Source organism: Pristiophorus japonicus, chromosome 7 (genome assembly GCF_044704955.1).
Source record: "Pristiophorus japonicus isolate sPriJap1 chromosome 7, sPriJap1.hap1, whole genome shotgun sequence".
NCBI lineage: Eukaryota > Metazoa > Chordata > Chondrichthyes > Pristiophoridae > Pristiophorus > Pristiophorus japonicus.
Genome location: NC_091983.1, coordinates 127,737,279 through 127,759,086, shown reverse-complemented (window position 1 = coordinate 127,759,086; position 21,808 = coordinate 127,737,279). Strand labels below are relative to the sequence as shown.

The 21,808-nt window shown below is 44.8% G+C and overlaps 1 protein-coding gene across 3 annotated transcripts in view; it reads right to left on the bottom strand.

The window, feature by feature from the left end:
* Positions 1-21,808, bottom strand: part of cep85l (centrosomal protein 85, like) — a 437,369-nt gene that overhangs the window by 269,721 nt on the left and 145,840 nt on the right. For all 3 annotated transcript variants that reach the window (XM_070885315.1, XM_070885314.1, XM_070885316.1), the window contains one exon: positions 3,650-4,473. In XM_070885315.1, coding sequence (XP_070741416.1) covers positions 3,650-4,473 — 824 coding nt within the window. The remainder of the gene's footprint in view (positions 1-3,649; positions 4,474-21,808) is intronic.

Genomic DNA, 21,808 nt, shown 5'->3' with positions numbered 1-21,808 from the left:
CGAGGTCGGGCCGCCAAGGGCTGGGGCGAGGTCGGGCCGCCGAGGGCCAGGGCGAGGTCGGGCCGGGGCGAGGTCGGGCCAAAGCGAGGTCGGGCCGCCGAGGGCTGGGGCGAGGTCGGGCCGAGGCGAGGTCGGGCCGCTGAGGGCCGGGGCGAGGTTGGGCCGCCGAGGGCCGGGGTGAGGTCGGGCTGGAGCGAGGTCGGGCCGTCGAGGGCTGGAGCGAGGTCGGGCCGCCGAGGGCTGGGGCGAGGTCGGGCCGCCGAGGGCCGGGGCGAGGTTGGGCCGCCGAGGGCTGGGGTGAGGTCGGGCTGGAGCGAGGTCGGGCCGTCGAGGGCCGGAGCGAGGTCGGGCCGCCGAGGGCCAGGGCGAGGTCGGGCCGGAGCGAGGTCGGGCCAGAGCGAGGTAACAGAGAGAGTAGACAATGGTAATGCAGATGTAATTTATTTAGATTTTCAAAGGCCTTCGATAAGGTACCCCATAATAGACCGATGAACAAAGTCAGAGAATGCGGAGTCAGAGAACAAGTAGCAGAATGGATAGCTAGCTGGCTTCAAGACAGAAAGCAAAGAGTAGGGGTAAAAGGTAGCTATTCATGGTGGCAAGTGGGTAGTGGGACCGCTGAGTTCACAATTTATATTAAAGATTTAGACTTTGGAATCAAAAACACAATTTGTAAATTTGCAGATGACACCAAAGTGGGGCGGATACTCAATACTGAGGAGGGCTGCAACAAATTACAGGAAGACATTACAAACTTGCAGAATAGGCATATAATTGGAAATGAAGTTCAACACAGATAAATGTGAGGTATTGCATTTTGGTAGGAAGAATAGAGAGGTCACTTATTACTTGGAGGGTGCGAGTCTAGGTGGAGTAGAGGAACAAAGGGATCTCGGAGTACAAATACACAAATCACTAAAAGTTGCGACACAGGTTAGCAAGGTCATAAAAAAAAACATTCGGGTTTGTCTCTAGAGGGATAGAATTAAAAAGTAGGGAAGTTATGCTAAACCTGTATCGAACCTTGGTTAGACTACACTTAGAGTACTGCGTATAGCTCTGGTCGCCATATTATAAAAAGAATATCGAGGCACTTGAGAGGGTGCAGAGAAGATTTACAAGGATAATACCAGAAATGCAAGGATATACTTATCAGGAAAGAATGAACAGGCTGGGTCTCTTTTCTCTTGAAAAAAGAAGGCTGAGAGGTAGCCTAATAGATGTCTTTAAAATTAGGAAAGGTTTTGATCGAATGGATACTAGAGGCGATCAGTATAAGATAGTCACCAAGAAATCCAATAGGGAATTCAGAAGAAACTTCTTTACCCAAAGAGTGGTGAGAATGTGGAACTCGCTACCACAGAGTTGAAGCAAATAGTATAGATGCATTTAAGGGACGGCTAAACAAGCATATGAGGGAGAAGGGAATAGAAGGTTATGCTGATAGATTTAGATGAGGAAAGACCGGAGGAGGCTCGAGTGGAGCATAAATGCCGGCATGGACTGGATGGGCCAAATGGCCAGTTTCTGTGCCGTATACCCTATGTAATCCTATGTAAACATTAAAATTTACATAATTCATCATTCTAATTTTAATCAGTTATCTAATTGTTGTTGTTCAGGTGTGTGATATAAACAACAAGGAAGATAAGGAGCCTTGAGCCCTGATGTACCTTCCACTATTGGTGCTGATGATAATTCACTTTTTTGCCCTGTCGGTTATTGATCCAGGCACTTGTGAGATACATTTTTTCTTTATTTTCTTTCCTTTTTGGTGGGGTTTTACATCTGATAATTTCTCTCAGACTCAATATGTCTCAGACCCCTCTGGTAGGTGAACCCGAAACACCTATGACCAGGAGAACACCTGTACCTACCTCATTCCTATGTAATTTGTAGCAAGTCCAGGGATCAAACAGAAAATGCTTGTTACTGGATTGCAGCTTTCTGGTTAGGTCACATGCCCTCACAAATTCATTCTCAACACAAGATGGTGATAGAATAGTCACTTCGCTTAAGCTATAAACTATAATATTGAATTATTAACCAGTAAATGACTAAATGTACAGTAGCAATGAACCTCTGTAGCAGTGAATGCACCTTCATTATCTATGCTTAGAAGGCAGAAAACAACGGTTGCATCTGCTGTGCTGAACTGTGATGTAAACTAGCCTGGACACAAGTTGTTTAAGTATTAACTTTTATGCTGTGGTTTGTTGCTGACCAGCCTATCTTGTCTATCTATATCTTTGTGACTGGCCGTGGACTTTCTCTTGCCTATCTATATCGTAGTGATAGCCTCAGGGGGAATCTTCAATTTGAACAAGACACTCAGATCTACTTTCTTTACCTCTGGCTTAAGTCAAGCTCATTACACATTTTAATTGTTCGATATGTAAATATGCTTTCCAGAGATATCTTTAAAGTCATACTTAGTAATGTCCTTATATAATGTAAGATCCAGCTGCAGTACTGAAATTAAAATTAAACGTTGTTATTGGGGTGATATTTACTGTATCAGGCTGTTCACAAGGAGGCTCAGTTACTGCAACAACAGCTCATCAGCTGTTCTGAAAACTACATGGCTTATTCAAACCACGATAAATATAGCCAATTTGTAGTTCCCCAATGTGTCTGTGTGTAAATGCACCACATGATGTGGCTACTGAACCATACAGACCCTTGAAGGTTTCTGGTTTGAAGGCTGGTATTTGCTCACTGAGCTTAACTCATCTAAGGCAGTAGTAGCAACAGTGCAAATTCAAAATACTGCGGATGCTGGATTAGTAGGAACAGTACGATTTTCTTCAGGGCACTTGGGCTAGAGAAGAAATTCAGCCAGGATTCCTACTCCTGAGTGACTTCTGTTCAAAGGTACGTTCAAGTAAGTGCAGGAGCAAGCTTTCCTGAGATGCTCTTCACAGATGAGTAACTTGTGAACACTCACTGGCCAGTCTCAAATATGAATAATATCAGGTGGGCAAGGTATTTGTGAGCTGGATTAACATTTGTGGGACTGTGCACCAGCATGAATCAACCTTTGGGAAAAGAGTAGAGAAAACTGAAAACATTTTTGCACCAATCGGCAATGCCATGACATTATTGTTTCACTGAGGGTCGTTGCCCATCTACCTCTGTATTCAAAAATGGCAGAGTGTCTTGTAGAATAGTTTTCATGGTAACAATTCCCATTTATATTTCCGATAACAAAACATTTTGAATCGAGGCCTTGCCTGCCCATGGAGCAGCTTGTCTAATAACAGGAAAGATAGTGACCGTTAGTTACCTAGCCCAAAGTTAACAATAACATTGTTTTGAACTTTGAAAACTTATAAAGACATTCCACTAGTGAGACTGTTGCAGATGAGTTCAGTAATAGGAAAGGTGTCAGCAAGTAGAGGGAGTTTTGATAAATTGCTTCTACTTGTTGCCACCTTTACAATGACTGAATTAGGTGCTCTGTGAACAGATGGGCCATTGTTTTCTGAATCATTTATTTTTCCAGAAACAAGTTACTTGTTAGCACAAAAAATCCCTCTGACACATAAATTCCTGTTGATAAGTTCTCAATCATTATGATTACAGTATAACCCGGACCCATCACTAGGGCAAATAGGCACAGAGAAAATATTTGTTATCAAATGCTTACCTGCATTTGGTCAGCTTCTCGCCTCAGCTGTTCCAACTGCTGTTTTTGTTGCCAAGCAGTAAAAGCACATGATTTTTCTGCAGGTCTGAAATCAAGAGAATTGGTCTGCATCTGGTCGCTGAGCCACAACTCAGTCCTCAAAGATGACGGGGTTGTTGCCCCACAAACAGGCTGGTGTTCTAAAGACACAAAACCGTGCCTTTGTCCATAAGCCTCCCGCTCAGCTGGGGTTGGCTTGGTTGCACGTAAGGCACCGAACGTTAAATCTAAGTGGTTTTTGCTGGCTGTGGTAACTGACAAAGAGTCTCCCGCACCTTTACAAAAATTCTCAAATTTATATTGCCCAACAGAAATTGAAGACTGGTTCTGCGTAGGTTCTTTGGTACATGTAGCCCAACTCTTTGTGTCTTCGATCCGCAAATGTTCCATATTGTGATATGTAAAATTGTCCAGATCATTTACTCCATATATACATGGCTTCACATTGCAAGTTGATAGGTCTTCAGTATTGTTTATAGAAGCGCCGTGCCCAGCAGCCCCGCACTCAGGGGCACACTTCCCTGCACCACTGAGTTTGGAGAGAGATGACCATTTCCTGATGGGTCTGGGGTCCTTCATGTCTAAAGAAGTGTTTGGTGTAAAAATGTTTTTTGGCTTGCCAGGCAGTGTCAGCGAAATATTCTGCTTAATACAGGCAGCTCCATCCTGTTGTCTCTGTCTCGTGGATGAGGAGTTGGAGGTGGAAGGCATGACATGGGCTGTGGGGATGGTGATCTGAGATCTGATTGGTTTGAAGGATGAGATGCCACTTGAGTTTGAGTGGTCTAGAGAGAGAAAATAGAACACAATTAACTGGAATAGCAAGGAAACATTTACTACCACTGAAAACAGGACACTTCGAAAGACCTCAGCTTTGAAAAGGAACTCTTCACAGGAACTTTGTGCAATAAACATAGCTTATCGAAAGTTTTATTAAGTGAATAAATTAAAAGCAATTTCATAAATTATTGGAAATAGAAAAAGGTTACTGCATTGTAATAACTAATATGTGACAGGATAACTTAGTTGCTTAGAGTCCCAATTCCAAAATGGTAGGAGGCATTGACAAATCAGCAGGAGTTTGAAATTCAGCTTAGAAAGAAAGAAAATCTTGCATTTAAATAGCACCTTTCACAACCTCAAGATGTCCTAAAACATTTACAGACAATGAAGAATTTTTGAAGTGTAATCACTATTGTAATGTAGGAAACATGACAGCAACTTTGCACACAGCAAGGTTCCACAAACAGCAATGTGATAATGACCATTTAATCTGTTTAAGCATGTTGGTTGAGGGATAAGGGTTGAGGAAGATCAAGGCCCAGACAAAAGGACGCAGAGAGTCGGGAGGAGCCAGCTGCTGCAGGGACAAAAAGTAAAAAAAATCGAAATCCAGTGTGACATCACAGCCAAGCGGGTAAGTGATTGGCTGGTGGATTGGTGAGTAGTTTTCTTTTCTGTAGGAAACTTTTGGCACTGTTGTAAGTAGGAACCGCAAGTAAATATATGTAATCTTTATTATCTAAGGAGAGCCAGTTAATTAAATTGGCTGTTTGCTGAGTAGCGGCTGGGTGTGTCTTGCTAAGGTTTAGAGTTTAGTTCCACTTGATAGTTGCGAGTGTAACTAGAGAGATGACAGGGCAACTCAGTCCCGTGGATTGCACATCCTGCGGCATGCAGGAAATCCTAGATGCTTCGCGCAGCCGGGACGACCATGTGTGCAGGAGGTGTCTCCAGCTGCACCAACTCGAGCTCCGTGTTTTGGAGCTTGAGCGGCGGCTGGAGTCACTGCAGTACATCCGCGAGACTGAGAGCTACGTGGATAGCATGTTTCTAGAGGTGGTTACCCCACAGCTTAAGAGAGGGAGAGCAGGCAGAGAGGGAGTGGGTGACCGACAGACAGAAGAGGAGGACTAGGTAGGTAGTGCAGGAGTCCCCTGAGTCCATCTCGTTCTCCAACCAGTACTCTGTTCTGAGTACCGGTGAGGGCGATGCTGGCTCTGGGGAGTGCAGCCAGAGCCAACTCCACAGCACCATGAGTGGTTCAGCTCCACAGGGGGGGAGCAAAACGAATGGAAGAGCTATAGTGGTAGGGGATTCCTAGTCAGGGGAGCAGACAGACATTTCTGTGGCCGCAGATGTGACTCTAGGATGGTATGTTGCCTCCCTGGTGCCAGGGTCAAGGATGTCACTGAGCGGCTGTTGGACATTCTGTGGGGGAGAGGGTGAACAGCCAGAAGTCGTGGTCCATATTGGTACCAATGACATATTTAGGAAGAGGGATGAGGTCATGCAGGCAGAGTTTAGAGAACTAGGAATGAGATTAAAAAGCAGGACCTCAAAGGTAGTAATCTCTGGATTACTCCCAGTGCCACGAGCTAATGAGTACAGAAAAGGAGGATAGAGCAGATGAATATGTGGCTGGAGAGATGGTGCAGGCGGGAGGGCTTTAGTTTCCTGAGGCACTGGGACCGCTTCTGTGGGAGGTGGGACCTGTACAATCCGGACAGGTTGCACCTCAACAGAGTCGGGATTAATATCCTCGCGGGGGGGTTTGCTAGTGCTGTTGGGGAGGGTTTAAACTAGCTTGGCAGAGGGATGGGAACCTGAAAATAGATTCAGTAGGGAGGGGAGTAAAGCTGGAATTAGAAAGCAAAAATAAAGAAAGTGAGTTTGAAGGAGAGAGGAAACAAGCAGGAAAAAAGGTTAACAAAACAAATTTAAAGGCACTATGTCTAAATGCACGTAGCATTTGTAACAAAATAGATGAGTTGTTGGCACAAATTGAGACAAATGGGTATTATCTGATAGCCATTACAGAGACATGGTTGCAAGGTGACCAGGACTGGGAATTGAATATTATGGGGTATTTGACAATCCCGAAGGACAGACAGAAAGGAAAAGGAGGTGGGGGAGCTCTATTGATAAAGGATGGAATCACTGTAATAGTGAGAAACGATATTGGCTCAAATGATCAGAATGTTGAAACAGTTTGGGTGGAGATAAGGAACAATAAGAGGAAAAAGTCACTGGTGGATGTAGTCTATAGGCCCCCTAACAGTAGCAACTCTGTTGGTCGTAGCATAAACCAGGAAATACTGGGGGGCTTTAAAAAGGAAACAGCAATAAGCATGAGTGATTTAAACCTCCATATTGATTGGACAAATCAACTTGGTCAGGGTAGCCTTGAGGAGGAGTTCATAGAGTGCGTAAGGTGTGTAAGTGCATAGAGTGCATTGAGCAGTATGTAATGGAACCAACCGGGGCAGGCTATCTTAGATCTGGTCCTCTGTAATGAGACAGGATTAATAAACAATCTCCTAGTAAAGGATCCCCTTGCAAGAGTGATCATAGCTTGATTGAATTTCAAATTCAGATGGAGGGTGAGATAGTTAGATCTCTAGCATATTAAGCTTAAATAAAGGAGACTCTGAAGTTTTGAGGGCGGAGTTGGCTGAAGTGGACTGGGAAAATAGATTAAAGTGCAGGACGGTTGATGAACAGCAGTGTACATTTAAGGAGATATTTCACAACTCTCAAGAAAAATATATTCCAGTGAAGAGGAAAGGGCGTAAGAGAAAAGCTAGCCATCCGTGGCTAACTAAATAATGAAATAAAGGACGGTATCCAATTAAAAACAAGGGCATACAGAGTGGCCAACCTAGTGGGAGGACAGAAGATTGGGAAGCTTTTAAAAGCCAGCAAAGAATGACTCAAAAAATGATTAACAAAGGGAAGACAGACTATGAAAGTAAACTAACAAAAAATATATAAACAGATAGCAAGAGTTTCTATATGTATATAAAAAGGAAAAGAGTGGGGAGAGTAAATGTTGGTCCCTTGGAGGACGAGATCGGGGAATTAATAATGGGGAACATGGAGATGGCAGAAACTCTGAACAAATATTTTGTATCAGTCTTTACGGTAGAGGACACTAACAATATTCCAACAGTGAATAGTCAAGGGGCTATAGGGGGGGAGGAACTTAACACAATCACAATCACTAAGGAGGTGGTACTCAGTAAGATAATAGGACTAAAGGTGAATAAATCCTCTGGACCTGATGGCTTGCATCCTAGGGTCTTAAGAGAAGTAGCGGCAGGGATATCTTTTCTCTTACATTTTTTCCTCCTCACTGGAATATATTTTTCTTGAGAGTTGTGAAATATCTCCTTAAATATACACCACTGTTCATCAACCGTCCTACACTTTAATCTATTTTCCCAGTCCACTTTACCCTACTCTGCCTTCATACCTTCATAGTCTCCTTTATTTAAGCTTAGTACGCTGGTTAGAGATCCAACTTTCTCACCCTCCATCTGAATTTGAAATTCAATCATGCTATGATCACTCATTGCAAGGGGATCCTTTACTAGGAGATTGTTTATTAATCCTGTCTCATTACACAGGACCAGATCTAAGATAGCCTGCCCCCTGGTTGGTTCCATTACATACTGCTCAAGGAACGTGAGCCTTACGCACTCTATGAACTCCTCCTCAGGGCTACCTTGACCAATTTGATTTGTCCAATTAATATGGAGGTTAAAATCACCCATGATTATTGTTGTTCCCTTTTTACAAGCCCCCACTATTTCCTGGTTTATGTTACGACCAACAGAGTTGCTACTGTTAGGGAGCCTATAAACTACGCCCACCATTGACTTTTTCCCATATCTCCACCCAAACTGTTTCAACATTCTGATCATTTGAGCCAATATCGTTTCTCACTATTACAGTGATTCCATCCCTTATCAATAGAGCTAACCCACCTCCTTTTCCTTTCTGTCTGTCTTTCGGGATTGTCAAATACCCCATAATATTCAATTCCCAGTCCTGGTCACCTTGCAACCACGTTTCTGTAATGGCTATCAGATCATACCCATTTGTCTCAATTTGTGTCATCAACTCATCTATTTTGTTACAAATGCTACATGCATTTAGAAAAAGTGCCTTTAAATTTGTTTTTTTAACCCTTTTTTCCTGCTTGTTTCCTCTCTCCTTCAAACTCACTTTCTTTATTTTTGCTTTCTAATTCCAGCTTTACTCCCCTCCTTACTGAATCTATTTTCAGGTTCCCATCCCCCTGCCAAGCTAGTTTAAACCCTTCCCAACAGCACTAGCAAACCTCCCCGTGAGGATATTGGTCCCGGCTCTGTTGAGGTGCAACCCGTCCGGCTTGTACAGGTCCCACCTCCCCCAGAAGTGGTCGCAATGCCTCAGGAAACTAAAGCCCTCCCGCCTGCACCATCTCTCCAGCCATGTATTCATCTGCTCTATCCTCCTACTTCTGTACTCACTAGCTCATGGCACTGGGAGTAATCCGGAGATTAAGTAACAGAAAACAGAGAGTCGATATAAATGGTTCATTCTCTGGTTGACAATCAGTAACTAGTGGGGTACCGCAGGGATCAGTGCTGGGACCCCAACTATTTACAATCAATATTAACGACTTGGAAGAAAGGACTGAGTGTAACGTAGCCAAGTTTGCTCACGATACAAAGATGGAAGGAAAAGCAATGTGTGAGGAGGACACAATAAATCTGCAAAAGGACATAGACAGGCTAACTGAGTGTGCAAAAAATTGGCAGATGGAGTAAAATGTTGGAAAGTATGAGGTCATGCACTTTGGCAGGAAAAATCAAAGAGCAAATTATTACTTAAATGGAGAAAGATTGCAAAGTGCTGCAGTACAGCAGGACCTTAAGGTACTTGTGCATGAAACACAAAAGGATAGTATACAGGTACAGCAAGTGATCAGCTGGCCTTTATTGCAAAGGGGATGGAGTACAAAAGCAGGGAAGTATTGCTACAGCTATACAGGGTATTGATGAGGCCACACCTGGAATACTGCGTGCAGTTTTGGTTTCCATATTTACCAAAGAATATACTTGCTTTGGAGGCAGTTCAGAGAAGGTTCACTCAGTTGATTCCGGAGATGAAGGGGTTGACTTATGAGGAAAGGTTGAATAGGCTGGGCCTCTACTCATTGGAATTCAGAAGAATGAGAGGTGATCATATCGAAGCGCATAAGATTATGAGGGGGCTTGACAAGGTGGATGCAGAGAGGATGTTTCCACTGATGGGGGAGACTAGAACTAGAGGGCATGATCTTAGAATAAGGGGCCGCCCATTTAAAACTGAGATGTAAATCTGTGGAATTCGATGCCTCAGAGAGCTGTGGAAGTTGGGACATTGAATAAATTTAAAACAGAAGTAGACAGTTTCTTAAATGAAAAGGGGATAAGGGGTTATGGGGAGTGGGCAGGGGAGTGGACCTGAGTCCATAATCAGATCAGCCATGATCTTATTGAATGGTGGAGCAGGCTTGAGGGGCCTTATGGCCTACTCCTGCTCCTATTTCTTATGTCCTTATAAACATTGGCCAGGACACAAGAGCGAACTCCCCTTTTCCTATCTTTGAATAATGGCACGGGATCATTTATGCTCACCTGAGAGGGCACAGGGGGGCTCGGTTTAACGTCTCATCCGAAAGACGGCGCCTCTGACAGTGCAGCACTCCCTCAGCACTGCCCTGGAGTGTCAGCCTAGATTTTTAAATCAGTAGAATGGGGTTGAACCCACAACCCTCTCCCTCAGAGGCTGTCACAATGGCTGAGACGGCTTTGTGCTACTTTTAGTGCACTGGTTAGCAGTTTGTGTAAAATTATATGCGCTATTTTAACAAAGTCATGAATCCATTTAAAATAAACAGTTTAACAGCTTCAGTAAAGTAACGTACGAAAGAATCTTTCCCAAGCGGATTAACCAGTGCATTATAAATAGCACTCAGTGGAATTTCACCACGTTATTGAAAGACATTTGTTTTCTTTTAAAGGAACTACTGATGGAATTTGTGTTTTGAATTGATTTTGAGACAAAGTCTTGACATCAAGGGACTGAAATTCTTTAGCACTCCTGCTATAACTACCGGGCTGGAGTATAGGCAGGGACTCAGAACCACCAGGTCCCAGACTTACCTTGGAGATGTTACCCTGGACCATCTGCCTGCATCATTCAAAGCCAGAGTTGTCAGAGGGAGCCGAGCCAAGGGCAGGGACGTCCTACATCGCGAATTCCCATCCCTCAAAGTAATGCTGGTGAGAACAGGAATAATGGATGGCAAATGGCAGAAGTGGAGACCACCTGGGGGTTCAGGTCAAGATTAAGGACTGAACTGATTGGTGGCCCCTCTATAAGGTTGCTCACTGTGAGCTGGTCAGTTATCTTTCACAGGTGCCCCAGGACTCTCCCCCAGACTAGGCTGGAGTCACTGGGTTTCCTGTCAGTTTGGAGCAGGTGGACATCTGAGATGCATCTCAACTGGTGCAGGCAGGCACCCATCCATGGTCTGTGTAACCTGACATGGTGGACTATCGTCATCGGTGGGCATGATTGCAGCCTACAGGTTTTCTGGGCAAAATAATTAAAGTTTCTGTGATTTTAATCATTCTATTAGCATCACTCATCTAGACACTTGCCAACTTTGCATTAAAATGGTTTGATAAGAAACTTCTATTCAATGTGGGAATGCAGAGACACTGAGCAATACAGAACAGGGAGGTCTCAGTTCCAACACTTGGTTAGTGGTGAGTTAACCAATTGTGGCCAGGCTGGTAATGAAGGTGCCAAGACTGGTCTCAGTTTCCCTGATATTGGGAGAGAGAAAAACCAGCCAGGGTTACTGCTCCTGACTGCTAGCTAGTAACTGTGATATATTCTTATGACATTACTAACAAACCCACTTAACAAGATGGCTCTTAACAGAAAACTGTCATCATCTGACTTTGCCACATGACCCTTTTATTATTATACATCAGTAGTTGCATTACTGCAGTAGTCCACTAGGTGGAGCAGCAGTCCACTAGTGGGAGCTCCATTACAGTAACCTTTACTGGAGAGTGAACTGGGATCAATTGTGGCACCCACATTGTCAAAAAACAGGTCAATAGTCTCGGCTCCCATGGGAGTGGAAGGTACCAGAGGTCTGTTAGTACTAATGGAACTGTACATCTCCAGCCGAGAAAGAGTAAGGGAATGGAAAATAATATTTGTTCAATTGGGATATTGGTGAAATATTCAAACTGGACAACAAATGGAATATGGGACAAGTCTGTTTAAAACGGTACCAAATGGTCTAACATATTCTGCACTTTCCTTTCTGTAACAATGGTTTGAAAAATTGCCAATATTACTTCCCACCTATTAGCATTGTTCTTTACACCCTATTCTTTATTTTAGTAGATCATTCAGTTTTGATCTGATCAGACAATTTTTTGATTACTACTTTTGCACAGTGCCAATTTTTTGCAGGTGCACCCTTTATTCATGTGAGTAAATAAACTGAAAATGCTGAAAAATTTAAATATAAAACAAAAATGCCTGAAAATGCACAGCAGGGGCATCAGCATCTGTAAAGGTAGGAAACAGGACTGATGCTGTGGGTGTAGATCTGACGAGTTTAGACAGGTTAGATGCAGGAAGAATGTTCCCGATGTTGGGGAAGTCCAGAACCAGGGGTCACAGTCTAAGGGTAAGGGGTAAGCCATTTAGGACCGAGATGAGGAGAAACTTCTTCACCCAGAGAGTGGTGAACCTGTGGAATTCTCTACCACAGAAAGTTGTTGAGGCCAATTCACTAAATATATTCAAAAAGGAGTTAGATGTAGTCCTTACTACTAGGGGGATCAATGGGTATGGTGAAAAAGCAGGAATGGGGTACTGAAGTTGCATGTTCAGCCATGAATTCATTGAATGGCGGTGCAGGCTCGAAGAGCTGAATGGCCTACTCCTGCACCTATTTTCTATGTTTCGATGTTTCTATGTCTCAACAGTCTTTCTTTTTGCTTTTCAGATGCCAATGAGTTTGCTTTGTACAGCCTTCAGAAACTTCTACATGAACCCTCAACATACAAGCGCAAATGTTATCATTGTTATGAATATCTCAAGCATATTTAAGCATTGTCGCACAACTGGCTTACACCCATAATTCCCATAGGCAGAACAGGCTCGAAGGGCTGAATGGCCAACTCCTGTTCTTATGTTCCATTCAGTGAGTTGCAACTCTGCTGGTTGTTTGACACGGAGGAAATTAAGCCATGATATCTATCAAGAGTAAAGAATGCAGGCTTGCTTGCCAGGGAGTAGTGGTGGGGAGAGAGTGAGGGATTTAGAGTAGGGAGACGAAAGGCTGGAGGAAGGAAATTATTAACAACAAACATACTTACAACTGCTTAAAAATATATTTTCTATGGTCTTTTAAGAAAAACATATATAAAATATATTGTGATGGACCTTTTTACTCCCAGTACAGTGTGTAGAAATTGTAGGCTCGGCTACATTAATTCTGGACACAGTCCTGATGCACAACTGGTTAAGAATGCCCTCTGGTGGTTAAACTAGGAGCTGCCACTAAAACATCACCAGCTCCAACTAGTTTTCATCATCATAGGCAGTCCCTAGAAGCGAGGATGACTTGCTTCCACGTCAAGAAGTTCACAGATGTTTCAATGAAGGACCTAAAATTCCAGATCCCAAACTAAATCTTGAAGGGTGGAAGATGCTTGTGCATGGAATGTTTTAACGTGTGGTGGCCATTGCACACCAGCCACCACACGGGCTTGACAAAGCTAGGTCTTGGTCCAGTAGCAAAGATTAACCAAGACGACTGGAGACCAGCTCTGCTGCACGGACCTAGTGCACACACATATCACAGTGTGGGCTGGCCCGTGCTGCCCCTGGGCCCTTGCCTTTCCTAAGCCCCAAACTCGCGCCTCTCCTGGGCCCCGATTACGTTTTATCAGTTGGCCAGCTTTGCGCCCATTTTTATCTAATTTATCAGTTAGTTCAGCAATCTTCAGTATATCACAGAAAATGTTATGCTTTTTGATACTTTATTAAACAAAATAAAATGTTGATTTAAAAAAAATTAGATTATGAATAAGGTTTTCTATACAGGAAATATCAGCATGATCAAAGTTTTCTCAGTTACATGAATATTGTTATGTATTTAACCCTTTGTAACCTGAATTACACCTGAACACACGAGGGCCTACCTGTTAGAGTCCCAAGGGATCCCAGCATCCCTTGGGAGCATAGTATATAAGCAGGCCACCCACGAGGTACCTGCACTCTGGAATCTTATTAAAGGAGCTAAAGTCACACTTGCTCATTACACATAGTACTCAGTCTCACCATTTATTATGAGTGTAACAATTGGCGACGAGGTAACAAACAACTGAGCGAAAATGCAAAGAACAGTCGGCATCCTGGAGAAGTTCTCAGAAGGGGATGATTGGGAGGCCTTCGTGGAGAGATTCAACAAATACTTTGTGGCCAACGAGGGGACGAGAATGCTACCAAACGAAGGGCGATCCTCCTAATTGTCTGTGGGGCAATAACCTATGGCCTCATGAAGAATCTCCTGGCCCCGGCAAAACCAACAGAGAAATCCTACGAAGAATTATGTATACTGCTCCAGGAGCACCTAAAACCTAAGGAAAGTGATTTGATGGCGAGATATCGGTTCTACACGGGTCAAAAATCGGAGGGCCAGGAAGTGGCGACCTACGTCGCCAAACTAAGGCACCTCGCAGGACATTGTGAGTTTGAGGGATTCCTAGAACAAATGCTCAGAGACTTTTTAGTGTTGGGCATTGGACATGAGACAATCCTTCGCAAACTGTTGATTGTAGAAACTCCGAATCTAAGTGAAGCCATAACGATAGCCCAGGCATTTATGTCCACCAGCGACAACACCAATCAGATTTTGCAGAACAAAGAAGTTTTGGCAAGTACTGTGCATAAAGTAACGTCAGTTTTGAGCAGAAATGTATATGGCAGAACATACACGCCGGCTGCTATGGCCCGACCTCAATTGACCAAGAGTCCACCATCAACTGTTAATGCGAGGCAGTTAACACCTTGTTGGCACTGCGGAGGTGATCATCAGCCCCATCAATGCCACTTTAAGTACTATGCGTGCAATGGTTGCAGAACAATGGGACACCTCCAATGAATGTGCAGGCGAGCTGCAAACCACCACGTTGCAGAAGAAGATCGATCTACAGTGGATCAGGCTGAATTGGAGACTCGTACTGAGGAGGCAGAAGTGTATGGGGTACACACGTTCACTACGAAATGCCCACCAATAATGTTGAAAGTTGAACTGAATGGCATTCCAGTATCCATGGAGCTGGACATGGGGGCAAGTCAGTCCATAATGAGTAAAAAAGCCTTCGACAGGCTGTGGGGAAATAAGACACACAGGCCCAAGCTCAGCCCCATTCACACCAAACTAAGAACTTACACCAAGGAACTAATCCCTGCAATTGGTCGTGCAGAAGTCAAAGTCTCCTACGACGGAGTAGAACACGAACTCCCGCTGTGGATTGTACCAGGGGATGGCCCCACGTTGTTTGGCAGAAGCTGGTTGGGAAAAATCCGCTGGAACTGGGACAACATCCGAGCGCTTTCGTCCATCAACGACGTCTCATGTACCCAGGTTCTGAGCAAGTTCCCATCGCTGTTCGAGCCAGGCATTGGAAGCTTCTCAGGGGCGAAAGTGCAGATCAATTTGGTTCCTGGTACATGACCCATCCACCAAAAGGCTCGGGCGATACCGTACATGATGCGTGAAAATGTGGAAATTAAGCTGGAAAGGCTGCAGCGAGAAGGCATCATCGCGCCGGTGGAATTCAATGACTGGGCCAGTCTGATTGTCCCGGTACTCAAGGAGGACGGTACGGTTAGAATTTGTGGGGACTATAAAGTAACGATTAATCATTTTTCGCTGCAGGACCAGTACCCGCTACCCAAGGCAGACCTATTTGCAACCCTGGCTGGAGGGAAGATGTTCATCAAGCTGCACCTGACCTTGGCCTACATGACGCAGGAGCCGAAGGAGTCTTCGAATGGCCTCACCTGCATCAACACGCACAAAGGTATGTTTATCTACAACCGGTGCCCGTTCAGGATTTGGTCGGCTGCGGCGATCTTCCAGCGGAACATGGAGAGCCTGCTAAAGTCGGTTCCTTGTACAGTGGTCTTCCAGGACAACATATTGGTTACAGGTCAGGACACCATGGAGCACTTGAAGAATCTGGAGGAGGTTCTTAGTCGGTTGGATTGCGTGGGGCTCAGGTTGAAATGCTCGAAGTGTGTTTTCCTGGCACAGGACGTCAAATTCTTGGGAAGGAGAATCACAGCAGACGGCATCAGACCCATCGACGCCAAGACAGAGGCCATCAAGAACACGCCGCGACCACAGAATGTGATGGAGCTGCGGTCGTTCCTGGGACTCCTTACCTATTTCGGAATATTCCTACCTGGGTTAAGCACTGTGCTAGAACCCCTACATGCGTTATTGCGCAAGGAAGATGACTGGGTATGGGGGAATTCACAAGAGGTTGCTTTTAAGAAAGCCAGAAATCTGTTGTGTTCTAACAAACTGCTTGTCCTGTATAACCCATGTAAACCATTAGTGCTAGCTTGCGATGCGTCGTCATACGGGTTCGGATGTGTGTTACAACAGGCTAACGAATCGGGGATTTTGCAACCGGTCGCTTATGCGTCCAAGAGTTTGTCCAAGGCCAAAAGGACCGATAGCATGGTTTAAAAACAGGCTTTGGCGTGCATTTACGGGGTAAAAAAAATGCACCAGTACTTATTTGGCCTCAAGTTTGAGCTTGAAACTGACCACAAGCCGCTCATATCATTGTTCTCTGAGAGCAAAGGGATTAATACCAATGCCTCTGCCCGCATCCAAAGATGGGCGCTCATGCTGTCGGCATACAACTATGTATTCCGCCACAGGCCGGGCACAGAGAACTGCGCAGATGCTCTCAGTCGGCTGCCATTGCCCACCACCGGGGTGGAAATGGCATAGCCAGTGGACTTGCTCATGGTCATGGAGGCATTTGAGAACGAGAAGTCCCCCGTTACGGCCCGCCAGATCAGGACTAGACCAGCCAGGATCCTTTACTGTCCTTGGTAAAAATCTGTGTCCTCCATGGGAGCTGGTCCGATGTCCTAGTGGAGATGCAGGAGGCGATTAAGCCGTTCCACAGACGCAAAGACGAATTGTCCCTGCAGGCGGACTGTCTATTGTGGGGCAATCGCATGGTCTTGCCCAAGAAAGGCAGAGATACATTCATATGTGAACTGCACAACACTCACCCAGGCATCGTAATGAGAAAAGCCACAGCCAGATCCCATGTGAGGTGGCCCGGCATCGACTCATATTTTGAGTCATGAGTGCGCCAGTGCAACACTTGCTCTCAACTGAGCAATGCACCCAGAGAGGCACCGCTAAGTTTGTGGTCATGGCCATCCAAACCGTGGTCGAGGATCCACGTAGACTATGCGGGCCCATTCCTAAGCAAAATGTTTTTGGTTGTCGTGGGCGCTTACTCAAAATGGATTGAATGTGCAATAATGTCTGTAAGCACGTCCACGACCACTATTGAAAGCCTACAAACCATGTTTGCCACGCACGGCTTGCCTGATGTCCTAGTCAGCGACAATGGGCCGTGCTTCACCAGTGCTGAATTCAAGGAATTCATGACCTGCAACGGGATCAAACATGTCACATCTGCCCCGTTCAAGCCCGCATTCAATGGACAGGCAGAATAAGCAGTGCAGACCATCAAGCAAAACTTGAAACGTGTGTCAGAAGGCTCCCTGCAGACCCGGTTGCCTGAGTGCTGCTCAGCTACCGCACCAGGCCCCACTCACTCACCCACAGCTGAGCTGCTCATGAAAAGGGCACTTAAAACAAGGCTCTTCCTTGTCCACCCTGATCTCCATGATCACATGGAGAGCAAGCGGCATCAACAAAGTGTGTACCATGACCGCGCAAATTTGTCACGCGATATTGAGATTAATGATCCTGTGTTTGTGCTCAATTACGGACATGGTCCCAAATGGCTCGCTGGCACAGTCACAGCCAAAGAGGAGTAGGGTGTTTCAGGTCAAATTGACCAATGGACAAACGCACAGAAAACATTTGGACCAAATCAAATTGCGGTTCACCAACAACTACAAACAACCCGAAGAAGACACCACCAACTTTGACCCTCAAACCAATGACAGGATCGGACCAAGTCAGCATGGATTTATGAAGGGGAAATCACGTTTGAGGAATCGTCTGGAATTTTTAGAGGATGTAACTAGCAGAGTGGACAAGGGAGAACCAGTGGGTGTGGTGTATTTGGACTTTCAAAAAGCTTTTGACAAGGTCCCGCACAAGAGATTGGTGTGCAAAATCAAAGCACATGGTATTGGGGGTAATATATTGATGGGATAGGGAACTGGTTGGCAGACAGGAAGCAGAGAGTCAGGATAAATGGGCACTTTTCAGAATGGCAGGCAGTGACTAGTGGAGTGCCACGGGGCTCAGTGCTGGGACCCCAGCTCTTTACAATGTACATTAACGATTTAGATGAAGGAATTAAGTGTAATATCTCCAAGTTTGCAGATGACACTAAACTGGGTGGCAGTGTGAACTGTGAGGAGGACGCTAAGAGGCTGCAGGGTGACTTGGACAGGTTAGGTGAGTGGGCAAATGCATGGCAGATGCAGTATAATATGGATAAATGTGAGGTTATCCATTTTGGGGGCAAAAACACAAAGGCAGAATATTATCTGAATGGCGGCAGACTAGGAAAAGGGGAGGTGCAACGAGACCTGAGTGTCATGGTTCATCAGTCACTGAAAGTGGGCACGCAGGTACAGCAGGCGGTAAAGAAGGCAAATGTGTTGGCCTTCATAGCTAGGGGATTTGAATATAGAAGCAGGGAGGTCTTAATGCAGCTGTACAGGACCTAAGTGATGCCTCACCTGGAATATTGTGTTCAGTTTTGGTCTCCTTCTGAGGAAGGGTGTTCTTGCTATTGAGGGAGTGCAGCGAAGGTTCACCAGACTGATTCCAGGGATGGCTGGGCTGTCATATGAGGAGATATTGGATCAACTGGGCCTTTATTCACTGGAGTTTAGAAGGATGAGAGGGGATCTCATAGAAAAGTACAAGATTCTGACGGGACTGGACAGGATAGATGCAGAAAGAATGTTCCCGATGTTGGGGAAGTCCAAAATAATCAAGGGAATAATCAAGGGAATAGTGGAGGCATGTGAAAAAGGAACGGCAGTAATCATGGGGGATTTTAACCTACATATCGATTGGTCAAATCAAATCGCACGGGATAGCCTGGAGGAGGAATTCATAGAATGCATACGAAATTGTTTCTTAGAACAGTATGTTACAGAACCTACAAGGGAGCAAGCTATCTTAGATCCGGTCCTGTGTAATGAGACAGGAATAATAAACGATCTCCTAGTAAAAGATCCTCTCGGAATGAGTGATCACAGTATGGTTGAATTTGTAATACAGATTGAGGGTGAGGAAGTAGTGTCTCAAATGAGCGTACTATGCTTAAACAAAGGGGATGACAGTGGGATGAGGGCAGAGTTGGCTAAAGTAGACTGGAAACACAGACTAAACGGTGGCACAATTGAGGAACCGTGGAGGACTTTTAAGGAGCTCTTTCATAGTGCTCAACAAAAATATATTCCAGTGAAAAAGAAGGGCGGTAAGAGAAGGGATATCCAGCCATGGATAACCAAGGAAATAAAGGAGAGTATCAAATTAAAAACCAATGCGTATAAGGTGGCCAAGGTTAGTGGGAAAATAGAAGATAGGGAAAATTTTAAACGACAGCAAAGTATGATTAAGAAAGCAATAAAGAAAGGAAAGATAGATTACGAAGGTAAACTTGCGCAAAACATAAAAATGGATAGTAAAAGCTTTTACAGATATATAAAACGGAAAAGAGTGACTAAAGTAAATGTTGGTCCCTTAGAAGATGAGAAGGGGGATTTAATAATGCGAAATGTGGAAATGGCTGAGACCTTCAACAATTATTTTGCTTCGGTCTTCACAGTGGAAGACACAGAAACAATGCCAGAAATTGCTGGTCACAGCAATGTGGGAAGGGAGGACCTTGAGACAATCATTATCACTAGAGGGGTAGTGCTGGACAGGCTAATGGGACTCAAGGTAGACAAGTCCCCTGATCCTGATGAAATGCATCCCAGGGTATTAAAAGAGATGGCGGAAGTTATAGCAGATGCATTCGTTATAACCTCCCAAAATTCTCTGGACTCTGGGGAGGTACCAGCGGATTGGAAAACAGCTAATGTAACGCCTCTGTTTAACAAAGGGGGCAGACAAAAGGCAGGTAACTATAGGCCGGTTAGTTTAACATCTGTAGTGGGGAAAATGCTTGAAACTATCATTAAGGAAGAAATAGCGAGACATCTAGATAGGAATAGTGCAATCAAGCAGACACAGCATGGATTCATGAAGGGGAAATCATATTTAACTAATTTACTGGAATTCTTTGAGGATATAACGAACATGGTGGATAGAGGTGTACCGATGGATGTGGTGTATTTAGATTTGCAAAAGGCATTCGATAAGGTGCCACACAAAAGGTTACTGCAGAAGATAAAGGTATGTGGAGTCAGTGGAAATGTATTAGCATGGTTAGAGAATTGGCTGGCAAACAGAAAGCAGAGAGTCGGGATAAATGGGTCCTTTTTGGGTTGGAAATCGGTGGTTAGTGGTGTGCCACAGGGATCGGTGCTGGGACCACAACTGTTTACAATATACATAGATGACCTGGAAGAGGGGACAGAGTGTAGTGTAACAAAATTTGCAGATGACACAAAGATTAGTGGGAAAGTGGGTTGTGTAGAGGACACAGAGAGGCTGCAAAGAGATTTAGATAGATTAAGCGAATGGGCTAAGGTTTGGCAGATGGAATACAATGTCGGAAAGTGTGAGGTCATCCACCTTGGGAAAAAAAGCAGTAAAAGGGAATATTATTTGAAAGGGGAGAAATTACAACATGCTGCGGTGCAGAGGGACCTGGGGGTCCTTGTGCATGAATCCCAAAAAGTTAGTTTGCAGGTGCAACAGGTAATCAGGGAGGCGAATGGAATGTTGGCCTTCATTGCAAGAGGGATGGAGTACAAAAGCAGGGAGGTCCTTCTGCAACTGTATAAGGTATTGGTGAGGCTGCACCTGGAGTACTGCATGCAGTTTTGGTCACCTTACTTAAGGAAGGATATACTAGCTTTGGAGGGGGTACAGAGACGATTCACTAGGCTGATTCCGGAGATGAGGGGGTTACCTTATGATGATAGATTGAGTAGACTGGGTCTTTTTTCGTTGGAGTTCAGAAGGATGAGGGGTGATCTTATAGAAACATTTAAAATAATGAAAGGGATAGACAAGATAGAGGCAGAGAGGTTGTTTCCACTGGTCGGGGAGACTAGAACTAGGAGGCACAGCCTCAAAATACGGGGGAGGCAATTTAAAACCGAGTTGAGAAGGAATTTCTTCTCCCAGAGGGTTGTGAATCTGTGGAATTCTCTGCCCAAGGAAGCAGTTGAGGCTAGCTCATTGAATGCATTCAAGTCACAGATATATAGATTTTTAAGCAAGAAGGGAATTAAGGGTTATGGGGAGCTGAGTCCACGGCCAGATCAGCCATGATCTTGTTGAATGGCGGAGCAGGCTCGAGGGGCTAGATGGCCTACTCCTGTTCCTAATTCTTATGTTCTTATGTTCTTAAAACCAGGGTACATAGTCTTAGGATAAGGGGTAGTCCATTTAGGACTCAGATGAGGAGAAACTTCTTCACTCAGAGAGTTGTTAACCTTTGGAATTCCCTGCCGCAGAGAGTTGTTGATGCCAGTTCACTGGATATATTCAAGAGCGAGTTAGATATGGCCCTTACGGTTAAGGGGATCAAGGGGTATGGAGAGAAAGCAGGAAAGAGGTACTGAAGGAATGATCAGCCATGATCTTATTGAATGGCGGTGCAGGTTCGAAGGGCCAAAAGGCCTACTCCTGCACCTACTTTCTATGTTTCTATGTAACACACACATGAGTGGCAACTGACCTCATGGTTGACCACGAAACCGAACTTATCATCCACAGCAGCCCAGCAAGGCCGGCTGCCCAACTGCCCAGTGAAGAGCTGATCAACAAACCTACACCTGCATTTGTACCGAGACAAACGACAAGGGAGCGTAAGGCCCCAGATTGTCTCACCTTGT